Source organism: Contarinia nasturtii, unplaced genomic scaffold, assembly GCF_009176525.2.
Source record: "Contarinia nasturtii isolate CC-2019 unplaced genomic scaffold, AAFC_CNas_1.1 Cnas_scaffold_1627, whole genome shotgun sequence".
NCBI classification, from domain to species: Eukaryota; Metazoa; Arthropoda; class Insecta; order Diptera; family Cecidomyiidae; genus Contarinia; species Contarinia nasturtii.
In genome coordinates this window covers 1-23,035 of record NW_022198962.1, presented here as the reverse complement: position 1 = coordinate 23,035, position 23,035 = coordinate 1, and the positions used below count along the sequence as shown (strand labels likewise).

General features: G+C 34.3%; 1 protein-coding gene across 2 annotated transcripts; it reads left to right on the top strand.

The window, feature by feature from the left end:
- The first annotated feature begins 7,928 nt into the window (after positions 1–7,928).
- On the top strand, positions 7,929–12,024 carry LOC116346678. 2 transcript variants are annotated; one of them, XM_031776858.1, is made up of 10 exons: positions 7,929–8,362; positions 8,472–8,603; positions 8,665–9,148; positions 9,223–9,348; positions 9,541–9,737; positions 9,894–10,027; positions 10,123–10,262; positions 10,352–10,643; positions 10,717–10,835; positions 10,917–12,024. In XM_031776858.1, the coding sequence occupies exons 1-10, from the start codon at positions 8,027–8,029 to the stop codon at positions 11,066–11,068; spliced, it is 2,112 nt and encodes a 703-aa protein (XP_031632718.1). In that variant the 5' UTR covers positions 7,929–8,026; the 3' UTR covers positions 11,069–12,024. The 2 variants fall into 2 exon arrangements, with proteins under 2 accessions (XP_031632718.1, XP_031632719.1); XM_031776859.1 differs by having other exon boundaries at positions 9,541–9,716; positions 10,917–12,023.
- Positions 12,025–23,035: the final 11,011 nt, after the last annotated feature.

Below are 23,035 nucleotides of genomic sequence, written 5' to 3'. Positions count from 1 at the left end.
AGTCGAAAGAAAGAAAAAAAATAGCAGCGATTGAAAGAGATAGAAAAAGACGGGTTCGTTCAATCTATGGGTTAGTTGCCTTACCGAAGGTCATGTAACTTTACGACGATTTATTGGATGTGCCAAAGTCTGTAAGAAAAGCTTTCGATAAATTTGAAATTGATACTACCAAAGTATTGTAATTTTAACCTTACAGTATTTATACCAAATACATTCGTTCATCACCGCCCCACCCGTCTCGTTCGCTCCATTCAAATCATCTACGTATTGTTGCACATAGTGATTTGGATTTTTATGTGTTTCAATAAATCGCTTCGATCTGCAATTTATGAACACATACACTACATTTCGCAATCAATTTCACATAAATCCCCGAATCCCATCAACAAGCCATCTTTTTCAATGCGTTTATTGTCTATTCGAATGCCAATCGATATGTACTAGTTTGATAGGAAAATCGCATGAATAACGACAACTCAATTCCGAATCGAACGAATAAGACTTTCTCCTTTCGGTGGTTTAACTCTTTTTGTTTTTATTTCATATACTTGTAGCAAAAAGTTTCAAATAGCTTTTCTTTTTAGATCATCGTTTGGAACACCGCACATATCGCACAATCAAATAAAATATTCACTTTTTTCCAGAAACATTTCCATAACTTTATATATGCGTTGAATGCAATGAAACTTTTGTTCAACTGCTCTTGTTATTGCACCAATTGCCAGCGAAAAGTGATTACATCGTGAAATGTATACGATGAGTATTCTTCGATTTTTCTTTCTTGCTCTTTCTCTTTCACGCACATATACACACACACCACTATTTTGTGCATAAGAATTCTTTGCGCCCATAACATCTGAAAGTAATAAAAATAAATTTTATTCTATTTCGTTTGGTGTTCGTTCGTTTGTAAGTCGAATATCGCTTTTCGGATTTCATCATTGCGCGCGCGTATACAGTTGTTTTAAAGAACTTTCCTACATGCATCTCTTGACGTACTATAATGAAAGCCGAACGATGCCATCAAATATAAATGACTATACAGAGTGAAGCGAAAAAAATGCCAACTAATAGCCAAAGTCAATGGCTATCTTTGCATCTATACCTCATGATTTTTCCTTTTGCTGTACACATGAAAAGAAAGGAAGATTAATGCATTTAACCAAAGAGAGAAAAAGCGAGGGGAATTGAAATGAAAGCGACTGCTTTTCCTTCTTGCGACTCGACCACGCATACAAAGAATGAATTCAATTCGCTCGAGAAAAAAAAAAACACAAAAACCCAACAAAAGAAGATGACGGAAAAGTAGGAATAGAAAAAAAAATATTCGCGAACGAAGAATTGCATTGAAATAAGCACAATGTGTTCGATTTACTTTTTTGCCATTTGCTGAAAGTCATTGTTGTCATTGTCATGTGAGCATGTCGTACGCGCGCTCCATCGCATCGTCCATCGAATTCCAAATGAAAAGAAAAACTATCGCATTGTAACATTGCAACATTACAACAAAAATCGAGAATGGTGGCGATAAGCTACTTTTTTTACCCGCATTATCTAACCAGTTATTTATACGTTTATGTGTCTTTTTCCAGCATTTCAGTTCATCTGTTCCCATTTTTTCCCCTTTAATTTTAATGAAATAGATCGCAGAGTTTATTGTATTCGCACAGCCGACTCGATGCACACACACAAATACATTTTCATTTTCCTTTTATTTTTATTTATTTGCAAACGGAAATAATGAATCCAATGTCAGGTCAGAGATCTGCGACGGAAACTTTTAAACTGATAGATTTATGGTCGACGAATCACACAAATAAAATATTAATTTAATTCTACTTTTTTTCCTTTTCCACCTCGCCTTTATCTATTTTTGTTTTCTGCTGCAAATTTACACGTATCAATGGATGACGAAAAAAAAGTACTTGTACACACACAAATAATTCGCAGATATCGAAATACTAGGCACGTACATTATTTTGCCTGTTTTGGGATGCACACAACAGAACAGAGCAAAAATTTATGCGACACACCATAAGAAACAAATAAACGACGATAAAGACATTTTCAGCATTCATAGAAACAGAAAAACGGGCCTGCTTGCCAAAGCAACACCAATTGCCATATACCTAATTCTATTTATTTAAGCTGGCATTGTATGTGAGCGCGTGCGTTTTTTTGTTCTAAAGCTAGAACCAATGCGATATAACACGATGGAAATTCAGTGGAATGTGTTTTTTAGTTTTGCTCCACTTGTTCTTGTCCATATTGCATTTTTTGTGCACACTTTTTTTTGCTTGTTTTCTCGCTTACACCGAAAGCAATGAATCGTTTTTTGGTCGCAATGTCACACACAGAAACACAGTCACGAACAAATCAGACACAAACAATTCGTTCCAAGAAAAATGCAATTGAATGCAGAATCATTTTTTGTTCCTTCTTAACAGACAGAGCAAGAGAAAAGAACAGATAGAGAGAGAGAGAGAGAGAGAGAGAGAGAGAGAGAGAGAGAGAGAGAGCGAAACAAACGAGTCTTCATAAATAACATTGAATGGTGCATAAATTCGAAATTGTGTCCATTTTGACACTGAATTACGTAAATCGAATTGTGTGGAAAATTGGTTTGTGTTATTGGCCGTGTTGTTTTATGTGGCCAAATCAAATCTATGAAATGTCGTCGTCGTCGTTGCCGCTTGTCTTCTTTGTGCATTGAATTTTTGTGATCATAAATCAAATGGGCAAGCATATAATAGTGCGCGGCACAATGGTGATATTCTAGCATTATAAATTGCATTTGCGATGCTTATCAAACATCCAAATACCAATAATGAGGCTAATCGGAATGGAAATGGCAACGAAAGAAGTGAGATATACAACACACTGGCCCCACGAACAATGAATCCAATTTGCATGTATTACACTTACGTGGCTGGGGGAGAGAGAGTATGCGATTTCGCCTGCACACCATTGAAAGGTAGACAACGAGATGGCCAATAATTCATTATTGAGTGTCTGTCGGATGATGTTTGGGCACACCTATCTGACATATTTGCACGATATATAGAGAGGAAAACCCGATTTTCATACAACATGCTTCATGATTTGTACTTGTTGTTTTGGCCTTCTTCCATTCTTTGTCGATCATTTGCTTTTATTCAAGTGCAAACATCGAATTTGCATCGAAATTATCTGCAATTTCGTCTCATTATTATTCAATCATTGCAATATATTGAGTTTTGTCTGCTTCGACTGTCTGCACTATTCATTCAACGGAGCTGCATTTGTGTCAGTGTGATGCTTTCAATTTTCAATTGAATTGATGCAGTGCGACCACAAAGTTTACTATTTAGTTCGTTTGTCCTTTTTTGCGCCTCGTTTTGATCACCTTTTTTATGAGTTACTTTGATCTTAAGCAACAACAAGAGTCAACAGTGTGGATGTGCGTGGATGGATATCATCTTCTATAAAATAGGATAACAAAGTGGTCGCTGGTCGTCTCACGCGATAAATGTGCCGCGAGTGAATTCAACGAATGTCATTCAAGTGCCGGTTGCCGGGGTGAATTAGATCAACGAAATGAATGGCTGTAAAATGGAAAGCACACAGCAGAAAGCGAACACACAAGAATATATATCGAATAATTACTATCGAAGAAGTGAAAGACCAACAGCTCACTTATTTAATGGAAAATAGAATTGTACGTGGAGCCATTTTTACTTGGTGTGTTCGATGCGTGCCGATTCTCAATTAAGTTCCATTCTCTCAATTGATTTCAAAACAGACGCTTATAATTATTTTATTACGTTCAATTAGAATTACACCATCTCTTTTTGCTATTGCGAGCCGGTATACACTGTAAATTGATTCTTTTCGTCAACACACTGTCCATCGCTATCTCATTAGCCATTACAAATCGCTTGTTGTTGTTCACAGTTTCGATGCGTTGTTAATTTCTTTGTCAGAAGACAGACACTTACGCTCTCTCTTACTCTTGCTCTCTCTGGCTCTTGAGCATCGAGTGATTGCGTCCACTCATTGAAATTTCAAATTACATTTCACACTATTTTCGGTACATAAACAGGCCATTCATTTGCAATGTGAGCAATTGAGAGACAGTGAGTGAGTGTACCACCTGCTGTATAACAAAAATCATTTGTGTACGTGAATGGTTATTTCTCCTCCTGTGCGCCGCATTCTCATCAAAATATATGTAAAATGATTGCTCATTCTCATTTTGAACCCCTTTGAATTTGCCGCTCGATTGCATTTGGCAAATATCTCCTTATCAGATTGACATTTGCTGCTCGTAGAAATGTGCATCGTACACGTAACAGATGCATAGAAATTTTAATTACAGTTCATTTTTTTTAATGACCACCGCTGATTCTCTTGGTTAATAATAATCATCAACGCTGCTACAACTGATGCCCAGCTCATTTGAAATCACTATAAACTGATTCAACGGCAATCTTGCAATCTTGATGTGCACGTTTCCCATTGCGTTCTGCGTCATTGTCAAAGGTATTTATTGTGCTAAAAAGTATTCCTCGCATTTTCTAGCGGCAAATTACAAACGTCAAAATTATGGCAATCGTTTTATTTTGATGGTAATTGTGATGACACTTATTAGTTTTAACATCATGTTTTGTATTCATAATACATTCACTCGTTTCCATCTTACGTTCGCATCGCAACCAAAAATCCAAACGTTATATCTTCTAAACTGCTGTAGAATCTCCGGCAATAAGTTTAATGTGCAGCCTGAGAGTGAGAATTTATTGTTGTGCTGAGACACTCAGATGACATCGAAAAAACGAAATGAAAAATATAATAATGTGAGTGCAGTGAACAGAATTACATTTTGATGATATCCTTGTCAGATATGCGATGTTGCAGCACATACAGCTTTTGTTCGCATACAAACATAGCGTAATCGCTTTGTCTTTCCCTGTGCATGCGGAATGTAGGGAGGAAATGTGTATGCTCTAATTTTTTTTATTTCAAAGTAGAACGATGACAATGAAACGCAATTTCATTTCACATTTTAAAAGACATAAGTCAACATCAGACGAAATGCAATGCCCCAAATGGAAATAATGAATTATAACAATTTTGGGTCGTGAACATTGTGCGTTTCATATTGTTTTTCAAGACACAAACATAAAACTGACGGCAAATGCATTGAAAATGAAATAAATTCCTTAACTTTAACACCGTTGCGCGAATGAATGTCATTCCTTGGTGGGTAGATACAATGCAGCATTTTATACTTCCAAAAATTATTATGAAATAATTTTCATTTTGGTGATATTTCATCTGGTTTTACTTCTCTATTATCTATCTATCTCTATCTCTTTGGCCAAAAGTTCCAGAGCATTCACAGTTGCAACGTAAATACGTGACAAATGTGTGTAATCGCATTTCTTTAAAGCATGCACACGAACTTATGAAATGTCACAAACTTTAAGAAGTTACACTTCACATAATATGGCATTTGGCATTGTATCTACCATTTTTGATATAAAATTCATGCGAATGTTCGTTTGTCATCGAGTGGAGTGGCTCTGTTTTGTGTGCATTTGTCGGTGTTGTGAATGCGATCATCAAGTTTATACTATTCGTTTATCTCAAACTTTAATTACATTCCGCAGATGATTTTATTGTGCGATTTTTAGTTCGTTCATTTTAAAACTCAACTTTATGGTGGCCATTTTCAACGTTGCATAGTTGGATGTAAGCATGAACGCGTCTGCACATTAAATCCTATGCGAGCAATTGTTTATGGTGGAAAAAAAAGATGAACGAAATGCCAACGAAATAAGATTTATACTTTGCATCATTCGTATTTTTCATCATTAGCTGAACGAATTAATTTTATTTTGTGTCGATTGTTTTTGTTTCTTTGTTTTCGTTCTCGTTCTCGCGCCTTCAATCGTTCAAAATGCGCTCGGTTTTCAGATGCAATTTTGAAAGTCGGCAAATTTCTTGGTCCGTCCAAGATAAGGTGAAAAACAAAAATCATTTTATGCATAATGTTCGTGTAGCTGGCTACATAAATCAAATTGCAGCGAGTAAATATAAAAGCCATAAAACAAATCGCTGTACATTCATCATTTTTCCGCACTGCATCGATGAAGGCGTTCTTTTTTCTTATTCTCTTTCTATTTCGCTCTATCTTTTATGTCAATTCTGTTCTCTCTCTCTCTCTCTCTCTCTCTCTCTCTCTCTCTCTCTTCACAAAGAGCATTTCCCGTGCGGAAACATTTATACATATGAAGTGAGTGGCAAGAATGTTCGTTGTTCCGCCACAATGCCAAACGAGTGACATGCAATGAGCATGAAAATGCAGAAAATGTGTAAATCGGGATCCGCGATGTTGGAGAGCGGCAAAGAGAAAGTCGATTTGAAAAAAAAACCAGGACTTACTAATTGATTTTGCCAATGTTAATTGTAAACATCGCAAAAAGTTAGCACATATGAACCGGTGTTTACCTGGTGCATTAACCGCACGATTCCATATCGAATTGCAACAGCATACTTAACCGTCCGGATAATTTACGGCAAATTCTAATGCTTTAAACAAAATCTGAATTAAATCACAGCATAATTAGGAGCTATTACTTTATGTAATTACAATCATAGAGGTTTAATGTGCAATATGCAAGGCTTCAAATGGCAAAAAAGGGCATAGCACTTTTTAAACGTTACTATTTTACTTTGCCAAGCGGTAATGGTATGAGATCACTTAACCGGTCAAATATAATTCGCATCAGACACGTCACACTCACACATGAATACCTTTCAATGATTAAACATAGGAGCCCATTTTGGTGGAGAACTTTTTTGAATGAAAAAAAAACAGCATTTGCTTCAAAGAATACAGCCGACGACCATGCGGTCACATAAAACTCGTTGAACTTCGCTTGCGAAGCCAATGAATAATTTCCATGTGTCTCGAATAGAAAAGATGGAGAAGGTGTAACGCGAAAGAGACGAGAAAAAAAGTCGACAATCATTTTGGAACCAATCCAATTTAACTGTGACCAGAAAGAAATTCTTGAATGATTTGTTGTTTGTTGAAGACAGAAAATCACTTTGTATTCTTTTATTTATAACTGCTATTCTTCGCAATGGTTTGATTATTACCAATTTTATTGATTGCTACAAATCATCCATATACACTGTCTTGTGCACAACTCTCGGCTTGCTCATTGGCAAATCAATCTATTTGTCCGTCCTTGAGCGAGTAAATTGATTATTTGCGACTCGAAATCGAATCGAGTGGGATTGCATAAGTTGAAACGAAACACCATGCGATGTTTTTACCTTTTCTTCTTCTCACCTTGAACCTCAGCCGACGACAGGCCATAATGCTCTTCAATTTTTGTTCAGCCACCATATAGTCTCGGGTTCTTTGTTTTGTATGTTTTTCCAATTTTTTTGTTCGCGTAATTTCTCGCAGTTGCTCGATAAATTCTTGAATCAAAGTTCTAATTGAAACGCCATTATCGTTCGAAATACCAACCATTTTTTTCTCATTGAAAATGGGAGGAAAAAAAGGCAAAGAAACACGAATAAACAAAGTCAATTATAGCTGGCAAAGAGGATAAATTGATTGAATCACTTATATCGAACTGAAAGATGTACAGTCGTGTATGTCTTGTTTATGTTTATGAATAACAATGGAATATTAAAACAAATTGCCTCCATTAAATGCATACCTCTACCGTTGCCAATGCTACGTTTACTTTGTATTTATGACTTTTCATCGGCTAATCCATCTTTTGAGGCAATTAAAATCGGTAATTTGAGATTGTTTATTAGAACATCACGTTTCAACCGGCGAACAAAGTTCGAACCTTTTTTCTCCATTTACTTTTTCAAATAATTCCAAATAAATTTAATTTTGTTTTGTCATCTCGTTTCAGATTGAATTGACAATTGAAATCAATAAAAAATTCAGAACGTAATAAAGATTGAAGAAAACAAAAGCAACAGAAAGAAAACACAAAACAAAACCTTAAAAATGAAGTCCTTACAGTCACTACAAGTGTATACAGTATTGTTTGTATTCACAAGCATAGTCATATCGATGGCCAGTGGACGTGTGGCATTTGAGAAATTAACCGATTTCGATTTCTCCGGCCAAACGTACTACAGTGTAAAGAATCTATCGTTGTACGAATGTCAAGGATGGTGTCGCGAAGAACAAGACTGTCAAGCTGCCGCCTTTAGTTTCGTGCTGAATCCACTGACACCCGCACAAGAGACATTATGTCAATTGCAAAACGATTCAAGCGCACACAATCCCAGCGCCGTACCACAACGATCGGCTAGCTTGTATTATATGGTCAAATTACAGGTATTTATTCCATTGAACGTGCTGATGTTTTTTTCTTTAAATGCATTTGAATTTGATGTAAGTATGAAAATATTACCTATGATTTAATTCCATTTTTTTTTTCATTCAGTTGCGAAGTGATAACATTTGCATGCGACCATGGGCATTTGAGCGTGTACCAAACAAAATTATTCGCGGTTCTGACAATGCATTGATTTACACCAGCACAAAAGAAGCTTGCTTATCGGCTTGTTTGAATGAGGTTTGTTTTCATACACCTATTCACATAATAATTTCAATAATAAAAATGTTTTTTTTTTTAGAAACGATTCGTGTGCCGTTCGGCTGAATATGATTATAACAATATGAAATGTGTACTTAGCGAAGCAGATCGTCGAACAACGGGTCAATTTGTGCAATTAGTTGATGCCCAAGGAACCGATTATTTTGAAAATTTGTGCTTAAAACCAACACAAGCATGTAAGAATACGCGTATCTTCCAAAATCCACGGATTGGTGTTGCCGATGAGAAAATTGCACAGTATGCCGGCTTACATTATTATACGGATAAAGAGTTGCAAGTTACATCGGAGCCTGCCTGTCGTTTGGCTTGTGAAATTGAATCGGAATTTTTGTGCCGTTCATACTTGTTCATGGGACAACCACAAGGCTCACAATACAATTGCCGTCTTTATCATTTGGATCACAAGACATTACCAGATGGACCATCAACTTATTTGAACGGTGAACGGCCATTGATCGATCACGGCGAACCAACTGGACAGTATAGTGAAAATTTCTGCGAAAGTATGTTTTCGACTATTTTTCTATTCGATTTTGCCATAAGGAAAACAATTTACTAACAATTTACAACATTGCAGAAACTTCAACAGCGAGCCCAATTTCAGATTTACCAATAAATGTTGATCCAGTCGAAGTCGATGTGAATTTAACCAATTTCACTCGATCTGATGCCAATTGCGATAAAACTGGAACTTGTTACGATGGTAAGATTATCATCAGTGTCGTTTTGATTTAGAAAATATTTGTTTTTGATAGACATAGAGATGGATATAGATATGTTGTGTTGGCACTTCCGTGTTGCCGACGGCCATGAAGTGAAAAAAAAAACAATGTTTTTTTCAACGAAATTATACACTTGTTAAATTGCTTGTATTTTTTGTTTTGCCATTTTGCAGTTGCTGTGCATTGCAAAGACACACGCATCGCTGTCCAAGTCCGTACGAATAAGCCATTCAATGGCAGAATCTATGCATTGGGCCGATCTGAAACGTGCAACATTGATGTCGTCAACTCCGATTCATTCCGATTAGATTTAACAATGGGTGGCCAAGATTGTAATACACAGAGTGTGGTAAGAACACACTTAGACCGCGTATGCACTGAACCTTTTTATATATATACTAATATCTGCTTACTGCTAATATTGTTTTGCTTGCTTTTTGCCCACATTGTTTTACACTCAATCGATAGTATTTAAATAAAATCATTGAAATGTTTTGTTTTTTCTGCTCGTCGGTTTTTTTTGTAGACCGGTGTCTATTCGAACACAGTTGTCTTGCAACACCACAGCGTTGTTATGACAAAGGCTGATAAAATCTACAAAGTTAAATGCACCTATGACATGAGCTCGAAAAATATTACCTTCGGAATGATGCCAATCCGGTACGAATCGCAATTGATGAAATCTATTTTTTATTTTTTTACGTTACGTCAATCATACTATTATTAACATAATCATTTGTTTTGAAACCATGTAGCGATCCTGAAATGATTCACATTAACTCATCGCCAGAAGCTCCACCGCCAAGAATTCGTATTTTGGACACACGTAGCCGTGAAGTTGAAACCGTTCGTATTGGCGATCGTCTTACATTCCGCATTGAAATTCCTGAAGACAGTATGTTTCAATTCGTTTTCATTTCGTTCGTGGTTTTTGCGGTTAAATGGCGAAACTAATTTTGTTAATATCTTTCTAATTTTTCACAGCACCATATGGTATTTTTGCTCGTTCATGCGTCGCAATGGCCAAGGATTCAAAGAGTACATTCCAAATTATCGATGACGAAGGCTGTCCAGTTGATCCGACAATTTTCCCTGGTTTTACACCCGAAGCGAATGCACTGCAATCGGTTTATGAAGCTTTCCGTTTCACCGAAAGTTATGGCGTTATCTTCCAATGTAATGTAAAATACTGTTTGGGACCATGTGAACCGGCCGTTTGTGAATGGGGACGTGACTCGCTTGAATCATGGGGAAGAAAACGTCGTTCAATTGCAAGGTAAGTCCATTTAACCTTATATTTCTGTTTCTTATCGATTACTAATGCCGTCCTAATGTTTTTCATCTTACAGCAATGAAACACAAGAAAATGAAGAAGAAACAAATATTTCGCAAGAGATCTTAGTGTTGGACTTTGGTGATGAAAAGAGCGAATTTTTGCGAAGTGGCGGTGAATCGGATTTCAACGGAGGTACTTCAATATAATCTGATTATATTTTATAGCAATTTATATGGAAACCATTTGTTTTTTTTATTTCGTTCGATCGCGTAGATAAAACCGTTACAATAATCGAGCCATGCCCAACAAAGACGTCCGTATTTGCGTTAGCTGTAACATGTGCCTTGATGATTTTAGTATACCTATCAACAATATTCTGCTATTTCATGAAAAAATGGATGCAACCACATAAACTGATGGCTTAAAGCTACAAATAAACACCTAGACGAACTATTTAACTGCTAAAACATAAATACATTGAGTAATAGGCTTACTAGTAAAGTATAAATTTGATCAATTGAGCACAAGCATTTTGGTGTTTTATGATTTAACACGAATTTGCATTTTAAATGGAACAAAATATGATTTAATTCTTTTTTTATTACATTAGCTTATATTGGTCGAGAAAAAACCGATAAATTCTAACTGCAAAGTAGATACGGATTGATACCTCCGTCCGATCTATTTAAAACACTGACAGCTAGCCTACTGATAGACTAGGTTATTTTGTCTGCTCTTTTAAATGAAAACTTAGCATTAGAGTTAGATTTAAATGATAAAAAACAACACAAACAACTGCTAATGCAAAACATAAGTATTTATATTTCTTTGAAAACAGTAACAATTATTTAAAAGAGAACTAGCTTAGCAACAATGTGGCATTACACAAGAACAAACACTAAATTCAAAGAGCAATACCACCATGCGCAGTTCGCACACACCTGCAGAGACAAACACTCAACGCATTTATTTTATATGAATTCATGCTACTCACAATTCACGAGCACACTTTTCTCCCAAACCGCGCCTGATTAAATGATTGAAAAAGAAATTGTTTTAAATTTATGTTCATCATCAATCGATTCATGCATTTCATTTTATTTATTTATTCATTACATTTTTTATCGCGAGAATATTTTGATCAATTTTTTTCTTTTTCTTCCAAACATAACTCCCTTCCAAAGGTGCTTAAATAATTTTTCTTTTGAATTGTTTGTTCTTTTTTTATTAAATTGAAATTTAACATTCGAACGAGAAATATATAAATCTTAATCGCAAAGTCGCTCTTAATCATTTTTAGAAAAATTCTATTTATTTATTTGAATTGGCAAAACTAATTTTTCCCATTTAAAAAAAAAACATTTCTAGCATTTAAGTAAGACAAGATGGAAAAAAATGAGATGGAATACGTAGTGATGAAATCATTTTTTGTACATATATGAAAGAAATACGAAAAATCTCACATTGAATTAAAACACAAAAAATACTGAATGATTTTATACGCAGAATGTTAAGTACTTTATTGATATAATGATGAAGAATTTAATAAAAATAAAAATATGTAATTGAAAAAAAAAAACAGATCGATTTGGGTTTTTGTTTTATTTTATTTGCCAATCTCTACCTATAAAATAAAAAGTCTTACAGGAGTGAGACGAACTTTTCCGCACGGTGGTAGTTGCCTATTTTATTAATTCGATTTCAAGCGGCGGAAAGTTCGAGACCAAAAAATGTGTTCGGCATCGAAATATTCTTTAATTTAAAGCAGAAGTACTCGCAAGAGATTTTTCACACTTTCATGGTGAACTCATTTGTATGACATTTGAAAGTATTCTATTTTCTAACAAAACACTATAAAAAAATGTTTGAACATTATTTTTGAAGCACTTTTCACACAAAAGTCACAAAAAATTTGTATTTTTGTATGGGAATCATGCCTGTATGGTATCGTAAGGACGTAAAACTTTGCACAGGATATTTTTTTTCACAAAAAAATAAAATTCGGAGAGTTTTGAGAAATTTCAACGAAAATTAAGGTTACCTCCCACACAAAAATTGAAAATTAATTAAAATTTTCAGAACGTTATTATTTTGTGTAAAAATTAGTCCGTGCAAAGTTTCACGTCATTAAGATAGCATACAGGCATGGCTCCCATACAAAAATTCAATTTTTTTGTGATTTTTTCAAGGAAACTGTATCAAAAATTGATTGTATCTCAAAACTAACGTCGGATTCGGTTTTCTCGTGCCAAAAAATAGCCATCCAACGAATTATTTTTGTACGAAAAGATGAACATTCATCAGTGGCCGCCGTTCTTCGTTGTCATCGTCACTGCCGTCGTCGCCATGGCGAAATAATGATTGTGTGGCAAATGCGTTTGGTGGCATTTCCAACAACGACGTCCTTTTCTCGAATTACTTTTTGTTAAAAATAAAATAAAAAAATAAATACTTTTATCTGACTTTTAATTTTTATGCTTTTTTGAGGGGCTCAAATGAAATACGTCTCTTTGCCTGATCGAGATGAATGAGTATTGTCATTTGTCTACTGACATTTCCAACAACATGAAGTTGTTACCGAAATATGGTTTTGCAGACAACTTCACATGGCTCCCTGAAATAATTTATACCGAAATAATTTATTCGAAAATATTTATTTGGATTTTGTATGGAACTATAAATTATTTCGATTTTCTTATGCTATGTTTTATTTCGAATAAATTATTTCGTTTAAATCCGAATTAATATATTAAATATATTATTTCTATAAATTATTTCGATTTTTTGAATAAATAAATTCATATGAAATATATTCGGTTAGATCCGCAATTATTTATTTTAATTATAAAAAAACGAATTTGTTGGCGAAAAAAGTCACACCTTTATCAAATAATTTCTTATTTTCTTAATTATAAATACTATTCCATAATGTGCAAAAAAAACGATCATTTCATAATCTTTGTCAAACAGTTTTGTAAATTTATCACTGAGGGTGATCTCAGCTTTCGTCATATTTATTTAAATGTAGCCATACGAAATGTGTTGGTTTGAGCAACTACTTTGCCACAGCAAGGACAGTGTGCTTTCTATTTTTCTACTATTAATTTTCTCTTTTTTTGTTGTACAATACTTCACTTTTGAACAAATCACAATGTCGAAACAAGGCATAAGAATTATATCACAAGGTTGGGAAAGGCAGGAAATACATGTTCCATCGGGAACCTTTGGTTGATCGCAGCCATTTTCATCGATTTGTTCTCTGTGTGTCTCATTGGAATCATTTTGATCAATAGTATCATTTTGAATGTATCTTATCCCTTTGTTGATGTAGAGAATTCGATCCAAAAATTGATCTGGAGACAATCGACCCTCTTTCAGCAGCGTTGAACTCGCTCGGATTTTGTCAGCTCGGTCCTAAGTATTTAAGAAAATTTAAATTTTATTTCAAACTTGATTTTTTTCAAAATATTGCAGAAAATGATTAAAATCCTTCTTTTATTTGCAGCCGACCAAACCACCACTTTCATCAAAATTAAGAAATTCGGTAGATTTCATGAATTCTTGGTTACGAATGGATACGAGAAACCAAACAAAACTACCCTTTTTATGGCAATATTCTCCAAGTGCTCTGTTGTAGCCTTCTGCTGCAGAAGTTGTCCTTGTTTCGTTACCAAAAACAGAGAAATTAATGGCACCTTCCTTGACAATCCACTGCCGATAATAATAAGTTATAAATTCATTCAGACCGGTATTATTCACCTCGCTGTTGGCATGTTGTTTTAGATTTTCAAATGTTGGATTAATCATAGTTCCTGGTAAAAGTGCGAGATATATCAATTTATAATAGATTTTTTTGGCCATTTCGTTTCTTTGCAAAAAATCCATTAAACCGTTAATTTCCATAGCTTTTTTTCGCATTGCCTGAGCTTGATGAAAATGGCAGGTAGAAAAATCGGAAAATGGATATTTGGTTTTGAGTGCATTACGCATAGCAAGCTCGAAATCAGTTATAAATAACTTAGTGCCGTTCATATCGAAAACTTTTGCATTTATAAACTAAAAAACTGCTTCGTACGACTTTTGAGTTTTTCGGTTCATCAGTACGAATATAGCTAGAAATACCTTAATGTGATAACTTATAAAATATTGAAATTAAAATATAGCTATTGTAATATAACCGTTTTTTAACTAACTTTTTCTAAATAAACAGGATAAATAATCAACAACTGATTGAATGATCTAATAGGAACCACGTCAAAGGTCCCATCCATCAGAATAATTCGTTGTCCAACAGGTATTCTTGACGAATATGTTTCAAACATCCTCCCGTGCAAACTTTTGGGAAATATCATCGCAATTCAATGGGTTTTTCGGCAAACACAAACAACGAATTATTGTACCTCGGTGTAATTAGAAAGTTCAGAATAGAAAATATCTCGAACTGATTGTTTTTTCATCAATTAAAGTTGATATGTCACTGCAATTTTGTTTCATGATCATGTTTTGAATACTTTATTGGTTGTACACATAATTTATCGGATCTCAAGTGGACTCGGCTATTACATAGTTGGCACTTAAATGATGGCGTGTTTTGTATCGAAATTGTATTTTGGAATAATTTATACCAATTTGATTCGCAGCTAAAATCGCTAGCTACACTTTTTTCATTTGAGCTGTTTGAGCTGGTGTCGGTCATTTCAATGTTACACTAATGAAACTAACGCTACTTTCGTCATATAACTAAATGCTCTGTATAAAATCTAGTTTTTTCTCATGCACACTCACACATATTCAGCATCAACAAAATCATACAACACTTTCGATCAAGGGCAAACTACTATAATATTGCAGTTCATTTAGTTCATGAAAAATTCGATTCAATTCCATTTAGTTCACGTCAATACGTTTTTTCATTTTTTAATGTTGGTACCGCAGTGTTGAGTGAACAGATGATCTTTTGACGTTCGCAAAATAATAGCACAACTGAAAACGAAAATGGGTGACGCTGTTTGGTAAGTTGATTTGTAATTTATCATTTTAGAATGTTTTAAAAAAGAAAAAAAATTATAAAAATATTGTTTTAGGGCTAAACTTCGATATTGTCCGTATTGGCCGGGGGTTTTGGTGGAGACTCCAACAAATCTCAAGCAACCGGCAAACAAGTTTTGTGTATATTTTTTCGGAACTCAAAATTAGTAAGTCGCACAAGAAACTAAAATATTTGCTATTTCTATTCACAATCTAAAACAATTTCAGTGGCTTCGTTGACTTAGAATTTGCACATAGTTATTTGGAGCATAAAGCGAAATACGTAAAAAAAGGACGCGGAAAAAATTTCAATCTCGCTGTGGAACAATGTGACAGATTTATCGCTGATCCAACTGTAATAATAATATTCATATTGTGTTTTTCTTTTTAACATTTGAAATTATTAAATTTTAACTTTGTGTTGACAGAGCATACAACTGCGTGATAAATGTGTAAAAATTGCCAAGGAATTCAATGTCAAGAAAGAGCTTGAAAATGATGATGAATGGTATGCCACAGAAACAGTGCAACAAACTTCGACGTGCAGTGAATGCGGAGAGAAAGATGCTTACCGTCTACACATTGAAGCATGTCATCGGCAAGAAATTGAAGGAATGCAAAATAAAATAGATGAATTGACGGAAGAACGAAAGATGTTGCTTGCCAAAGTAAAACAATTAGAACGTGAAAAAGGAGAGTACGTTGTTGAAAATATCATTGGACACAAGAAAGACAAAGGCGGATACAAATTTCTCGTGAGTTGGAAAGGCTACGATAGTTCGGAAGATTCGTGGGTTTCAAAAAATGATTTGCATTGTCCAACAATTTTGAAAAAGTATTTGAAGTCCAATAATTTATAATAGTGTATATTTTTTTTTGTGGATGCAGTGTAATTTTCATATTTTCTTCTGTTTTGTACATTTCGATGACATTCATTCCAAGAACAAATAAATATTGGCAAAACATTTAGTGACGTTTTCGTTTTTATTGCAACGTAAGCAGTCTTCTTGGGTGGTCTTATGTTCAACATTAAGCATAACATTGTCGACATTCGGCGAACACACAAATTGAACAACTTTAACAGTAAGATTTCACACAGCCTACTGAAACTACTTGTTACGTGAAGCATTGGATTACGATATTCTGTCACGATATTCTGTGCATAACGGTATCGAATACACATCCCATCATAATTTCTACATTTGATCACGCGACACAAAATAAAATAGACGTTTAGTTTTCAACTTGGAAATGCAAAATTGAAGTCACTGAGGACAATTACATATTTTGGACAATTCTTGAAGAAAGTCTACGAACAAAGTTGCCGTCGCATATTAAAAACATATTCAGGTGAGAAACGCTACTAATATAAAATTAATATTGAACATTGGTTCTCTTATTTGTGATTAATTGTTTTCGTTTTAATTTGGTATACTCTTTGTTGTCGACTCAGTTTTAATGGTTATGGCAATGAACTAGTTTTCAAGGACATTTTGGATGAAGACGTTCAAGCAGTTCAAAAGTACGTTCGAGATTATTTGCCAAATATTTTAGAAGCAGCACTAAATGAAAACAACACAGTCTATGACGCCAAACAAAAATCTTGGTTTTTTGGAGCGTTTGCTTCAAAACCATCTACCTTTTATATTACCGGAGGTGAAAAGAAACTAATTGAAAAAGCCGTACATTTCGTACAAATTACTATTGATGAGAACGATGATGGGTTAAATTATTTCACCAAAGAAAAATTCAATGGAAAAAAAGGCAGAATTCCATATGAACGCAGTCTGTGCAACACTGTGTTTGGGTTAGTTTTTGGCGACAACCGAGATATTGAAAATTCTGAATCAACCAGAAATTTCAAGGAGCTCCAACGAAAATTATTGGCCAGTGCAAAATTAGTTTTCAATAGTCATAAAACTGAAGAAGTAACGCAATATCTGGAGCTCACACTGAATGCCGTAAAAGTAACTTCAAACGTCACTGGTGGAATTCACGGTTCAATAACCTGTATTTTTTGTGATGCATCTCGATCTTTGACTGAAGTCAAAGTTCATTGTCGGCCTAGTGGCTCATGGGTTTTATCAAATCTACATTCACATTTGGAACGACGTCATACGAAGAAAGAAGACGAACATTTAGTTGAAACTGAGGTGGATGGCAAACGCAAACACAAGCGTCAACCAAAAATAAAGCAACAAGCTGTGAACGAATTTGAAAACAACTCGAATGCAAAGATTGAAGACATGACAACGGTTGCATTGGAGATAAAACCGGTAGCATTGCAAAGTTCAGAAGAAGTGATTGATGCAGCTAAAATCGAATCAAACCTTCTCCTTCAGATGAAACAACAAATTATAAAAATGGGTAATGTTGCAGGAAGGAACAAAGATAATTTCGAGGAAAAGGTTTCAGGAAAAGTCGAAAAAGGAACTAAAGCCTGGAAAATGGTGAAATATTGTGTCGTTGAAGGAAATGGTGATTGCCTATTTTCGTCTCTGTGTCATCAACTTTTTGGATGTAAAATTGATTCGGAACAACATAAACAACATACGCTTGAAATGAGAGAAAAGGTTGTAGAACTCATCAAAGGGAATTTTGAAGATTTTCGGCATGAATTGAAGGGTCGAATCTATGATGATGAAATGGAAGTAGACACAGAAAATTCGGTTGAGCTCGCTCCAGACATTGACAATTTATGTCACGATTTTATTGAAAATGATTTATCAACACCTGGATTTTGGGGCGGAGCAGAAACGTTTAAAGCGATCTCAAATATGCATCAGGTTAATATAATCGTTCTTAATGATGATGGATCATGCAATCTACCAGTCCGTTACAATATGAATCATCAAAAGTCGTTGTTACTGTTTTTTCAAGGAAATTCAAATGAGGCAAGCAAAAACAACAGTGATCGAGTGCACTATGACAGCGTAGTTTCACTACACAATAATAAACTGAAAGAGATCTCAAAGTACCTTGGTGAAATGGAAGTACAATTTCAAACAAATAAAAACTGTGTTGATTTATCTGCTATTTGTATTGATTAAAAATAAATATAAGCCAACATTAAAAAATGTTACTACAAAAAATCACTCCTATATATTTGATTAATGACAAAAAACTTTATTGATTTTATCTTGTTCAAAAAATTCAGTTCATCAAAATGAAAGAAGTTTAATTAAAATTTTCTAAAAATTGGTAGTATACATTAATGCGTTTTTTCTACTTTTTTTTATTTTAAAGCACCTCTTACTCTAATAACTCTATCGCTGCTTAATTTTTCGTGGTCTGGTCGCAAAACCCAGCATAATGAAGTTTTCTTAACAATATGCCGCTTTGAATTTATATTAAAAACTTCAACGTATGGAGAATTTCCTGGAACTGCTTGGCCAATAAATTTTTGTGCGAAATTTGGAAGTTTTAATCCTTTAAGTTGAATAGACTGTGGTTTTTGTACTTGGAATGATGGTTTTTTTCGCTTTGATACCGAAGTGAGGTTTGGAAGTAAACAAGAAATGCAATCTGTCGGGTAATCTTGCTCGAGAAATCCAAATGTTATTGCTGATTCAATTGCATCTGTTTGACATTTTTCAATTTCACCTAATATTTCTTCCTTTGACGGTAAATCATACGAAGTATAATTAGGAAATATGTGCGCATTTTGTACACGTGGAAACTCGAAATTTGTGTTTGTAGTGATATCATTTAATAGTTGAATTTTGTTGATCCTTCCCAGAATTTCTTTAACACTGCAATTGACTTTTGTTGAGTATGTTGAGGTGAATGAACGAATCTTTCTAAAAAACTCTTCACACGGTTGACTGCTGTATAAAAATGGCAGGAAAAAGTTTGACAAATTATTCTTTTTAAGATGCAGTATGATTAGAATTAAATTATGGGCATTTAACTCGATACATGCATAAGTATTTTGAGTTAAAAAGTTCTTGTCTACTTTTAGGCCTTTGGTTTGACTCACGAACCGCCGCCAAATCCTTAATAAAAAAACCGTATACCACATTTTATAAATTCGTTCTAGTGGTGATAAATTGTTTGTAGAAAATGCATCAATTATATTTCGAATCATATTTAAGAAAGCAACGGTTCCTTCACTGTTGGGGACCTTAATTTCCAGCAGATTTATTACTTTGTCACTGCACATTCTAACGGCTGATGAATAGTTTTGACGATCAATTGGATTCAGAGTTGACTTTGTAAGCCCATGTTGATCTTTCCGAAAATGCTTCAATAAGTAGTTTAAATGTTGTATTTGAATATTGTACTCTCCAAATGTGAATAAACGTGGTGTGCGGTTTGTTTTTAAATATGCATTTCGCATCTTAGTTACAATATGATTAATATTTTGAATATCATATGCATCTTCGCTGGATTCCGTCAATCCACTGCAAAACCAATTCTCCTGCAATTTTTTGTGGTCACTTTTGACACCATTAAACACAGTCGACTCATAACCAAGTAATCCTCGCTTTCTCATCGCGCTATTATTTTTGGGGTCTGAATCTGATGAAAACACAAGTACTTTGATACCCACTTTAGTTAACTCTTGCTGTATGAATTTCCAACGGTTGTCAACATCTCGTGCTGTGTACTTGCAATCAGTCGCGTAGAGTAATAAACAGAATGGTGGAAACTTAGCTAAAGGTTGAGCCATCACAACATTCACAAATTTTGCTTGCGTTCGTTCATTTGAAAAATGTTTAATTATTTCACCATAGTTTCTTGCGGGATATGCATTTGGAATGGGCATACCCGTTGCTTTGTCTATTGGAGAGACAAATCCAATAATTTGATTGGTGAGTGAATCATACTGAATTCTCCCATCAATTCTTGTTGCATCCTCGGAAAGCGACACACATAAAGGTAAGTTTCTGTCATTCAAATACTCCAACAACTCTTTTGTGCGGAGCTGTCCATCAACAATTTGTTTTCCAATTTGTCTAGCGAATAAATTAATAGTAGTCAACGATGGAATGGCCAATTGAAAATTTCTATGAATTGTGGAATATGCTAGTGGTCCTGCTAAATATCGAATGTACGTGGCAAAAAATTTAGTCTCTTTATCGAATCGATAGCCAGCTTTAACGCGCATAACATTTTTATCGGCCCGTTCCAGCATTTTGCTTAAAATACAATGAGTTTGAGAAGATGGTTTCGGTGATGAACATGAATTTTCCGGTGTTGTAGAATTTTCAAAAAACATAGCATTTTTCAGCGACGCATCATCATTTTCGAATAATTGAAGTTGCATAAAAATTTTATTCTGGTCTTTTACTCCAAAGACTAAACCAAAAACAGATTGTGTCAATCCATCTTCATATCATGCTTAGTTTCAAAGTGCTCTTCTGATTCATCATGTAATTTCTTCACAAATCGTGACAACATGTGAATAGATTCCTTTTCATCTGGGAGAAAGATAAATTCTGTAGGATCGGACGAAAAATATCCAAAAAACCACGCCATTTCTTGTCGAGTATATTTAATTTCACTTTCCTTCAAAGCTGAATCCAAAATTTCTGGCAAATTTTCACGGACGAAATCTTCCGTGCCTTTGATGTCATCTATAGTGATGTCTTTGAATATAGATGCATTACCGTATCCAGTGAAACTGAGAAATATAGCAAAAATTGAAAAACATTGCAATTTTCCAACGAAAAGAATTACGATTAAAATCACAAAACTACTAACCTAAACGCATTTTTGATATGAGGCGGTATTTTAAGTTTTATATCTCCTTCTAAAATAGTCCAAAAAGCATAACTTTCCCGTGTTATTTCCATAATTAAAACTAAAATTCCTTCAATTTATTTTATTCACTTCTTTTTAATTTATTTTTATCTCAAAACAAGATTTCAGTTAGTTTGCATTCGGTATGATATACAAAACATTTGTTATGAGTGTCAAAAATGTCAAACCAAATATAGATCGAATGTTCACCATTGCTACCAACATTAAAAAATGAAAGAACGTATTGACGTGAACTAAATGGAATTGAATTGAATTTTTCACGAACTAAATGAACTGCAATATTATAGTAGTTTGCCCCTCGCTTTCGATTTATTTATTTAATATCGAAAGATGAAATGGAATACTTTGTAAGAGTTCAACGTCGCGTATGGCTAATAAATATTTTTGTACTTGTGTCAAGCTCACCAATTCGACTGCCCGGTCTATTTCATTGGTTTGAGAAAGATTTTCATAGCTAGGAATATTCCATTTATGTTTTTTTTTTATTTCGATGACCGTTTGTAATAAATAATGAGCAGCGTCAGAAATTTTTACACATTGACTCTTTAAAACGCTGCCGATTTGCATCGTGCCGTAAAATAGCACAAAACATTTCTTAATATTCCCAACTTTATACATCGAATTTATACGTGCTGGCCACGGTCTAAATGTACCCATTTTAGCAAGCACATATTCACTGGGGTAAAAAATGTTGTCCCGATTTATCAATTCATTCCAATTTGCTTTTGATACGGAAACAATTCGTTTTTTAATTGGGATAACACGAGTAGCGGTACTATTTTCATTTAGATTCGGTGTTGTGTTACGAGTTCTTAAATTATATTTTTTCGCAATTTTTGGTGGATTTTTGGTGGATCTGGCACTTAATTTTTTTAATTTTATACTCAATTCTTTCAAATTATAATTATTTTTATCCGCTCTTCTCTTGTGAACCGATTTTTTTATTTGTTCATGACTTTTGGTTATTTTTCCGCTACGAAGTTTGGCCATGTTTATCGAAACAGCACAAATTTATACTTGTGAATAATGACACGCTTGAAAAATGTACTATAGAAAAAACTATTATATCGTATTTAAAATTTGCGACATATAATTTGAAAAATTTACTATAGAAAAAACTATTATATCGTATTTAAAATTTGCGACGTATAAAATAAAAAATGTACTATAAAAAACTATTATATCCAGTGACCGGTTCGCGCATATTTCTATGCCTGATAGCTATGCTAAGCATAGCGGAGACGCAAGCCGCAACTTACCCGTCGTTATTCGATTCGAGCTATATTGTATGCGCACGGTCGTCTGCATAAACGAACATGTGTATTGTTCATATAGAGTGAACGGCGATGCGTCGGTTGCGTTTGCGGCTATGCTTGGCATATCTATGCTACCTAGCGTATTTAGGCAAGCATAGAAATATGCGCGAACCGGTCACTGATTATATCACGTCTAGAATTTACGAATATAATTTGAAAAATTTACTATAGAAAAAACTATTATATCACGTCTAGAATTTACGAATATAATTTGAAAAATTTACTATAGAAAAAACTATTATATCACGTTTAGAATTTGCGACGTATAATTTGAAAAATTTA

What these genes read in the sequence shown, in the direction of transcription:
- LOC116346678 (XM_031776858.1), top strand. Translation starts at nt 8,027, where the DNA reads ATGAAGTCCTTACAGTCACTACAAGTGTATACAGTATTGTTTGTATTC. An exon ending in TAAGAACACACTTAGACCGC is followed by an intron (nt 9,738 to 9,893) that starts GTATGCACTGAA and finishes TTTTTTTTGTAG; the next exon opens with ACCGGTGTCTATTCGAACAC. An exon ending in TGAATCGGATTTCAACGGAG is followed by an intron (nt 10,836 to 10,916) that starts GTACTTCAATAT and finishes TCGATCGCGTAG; the next exon opens with ATAAAACCGTTACAATAATC.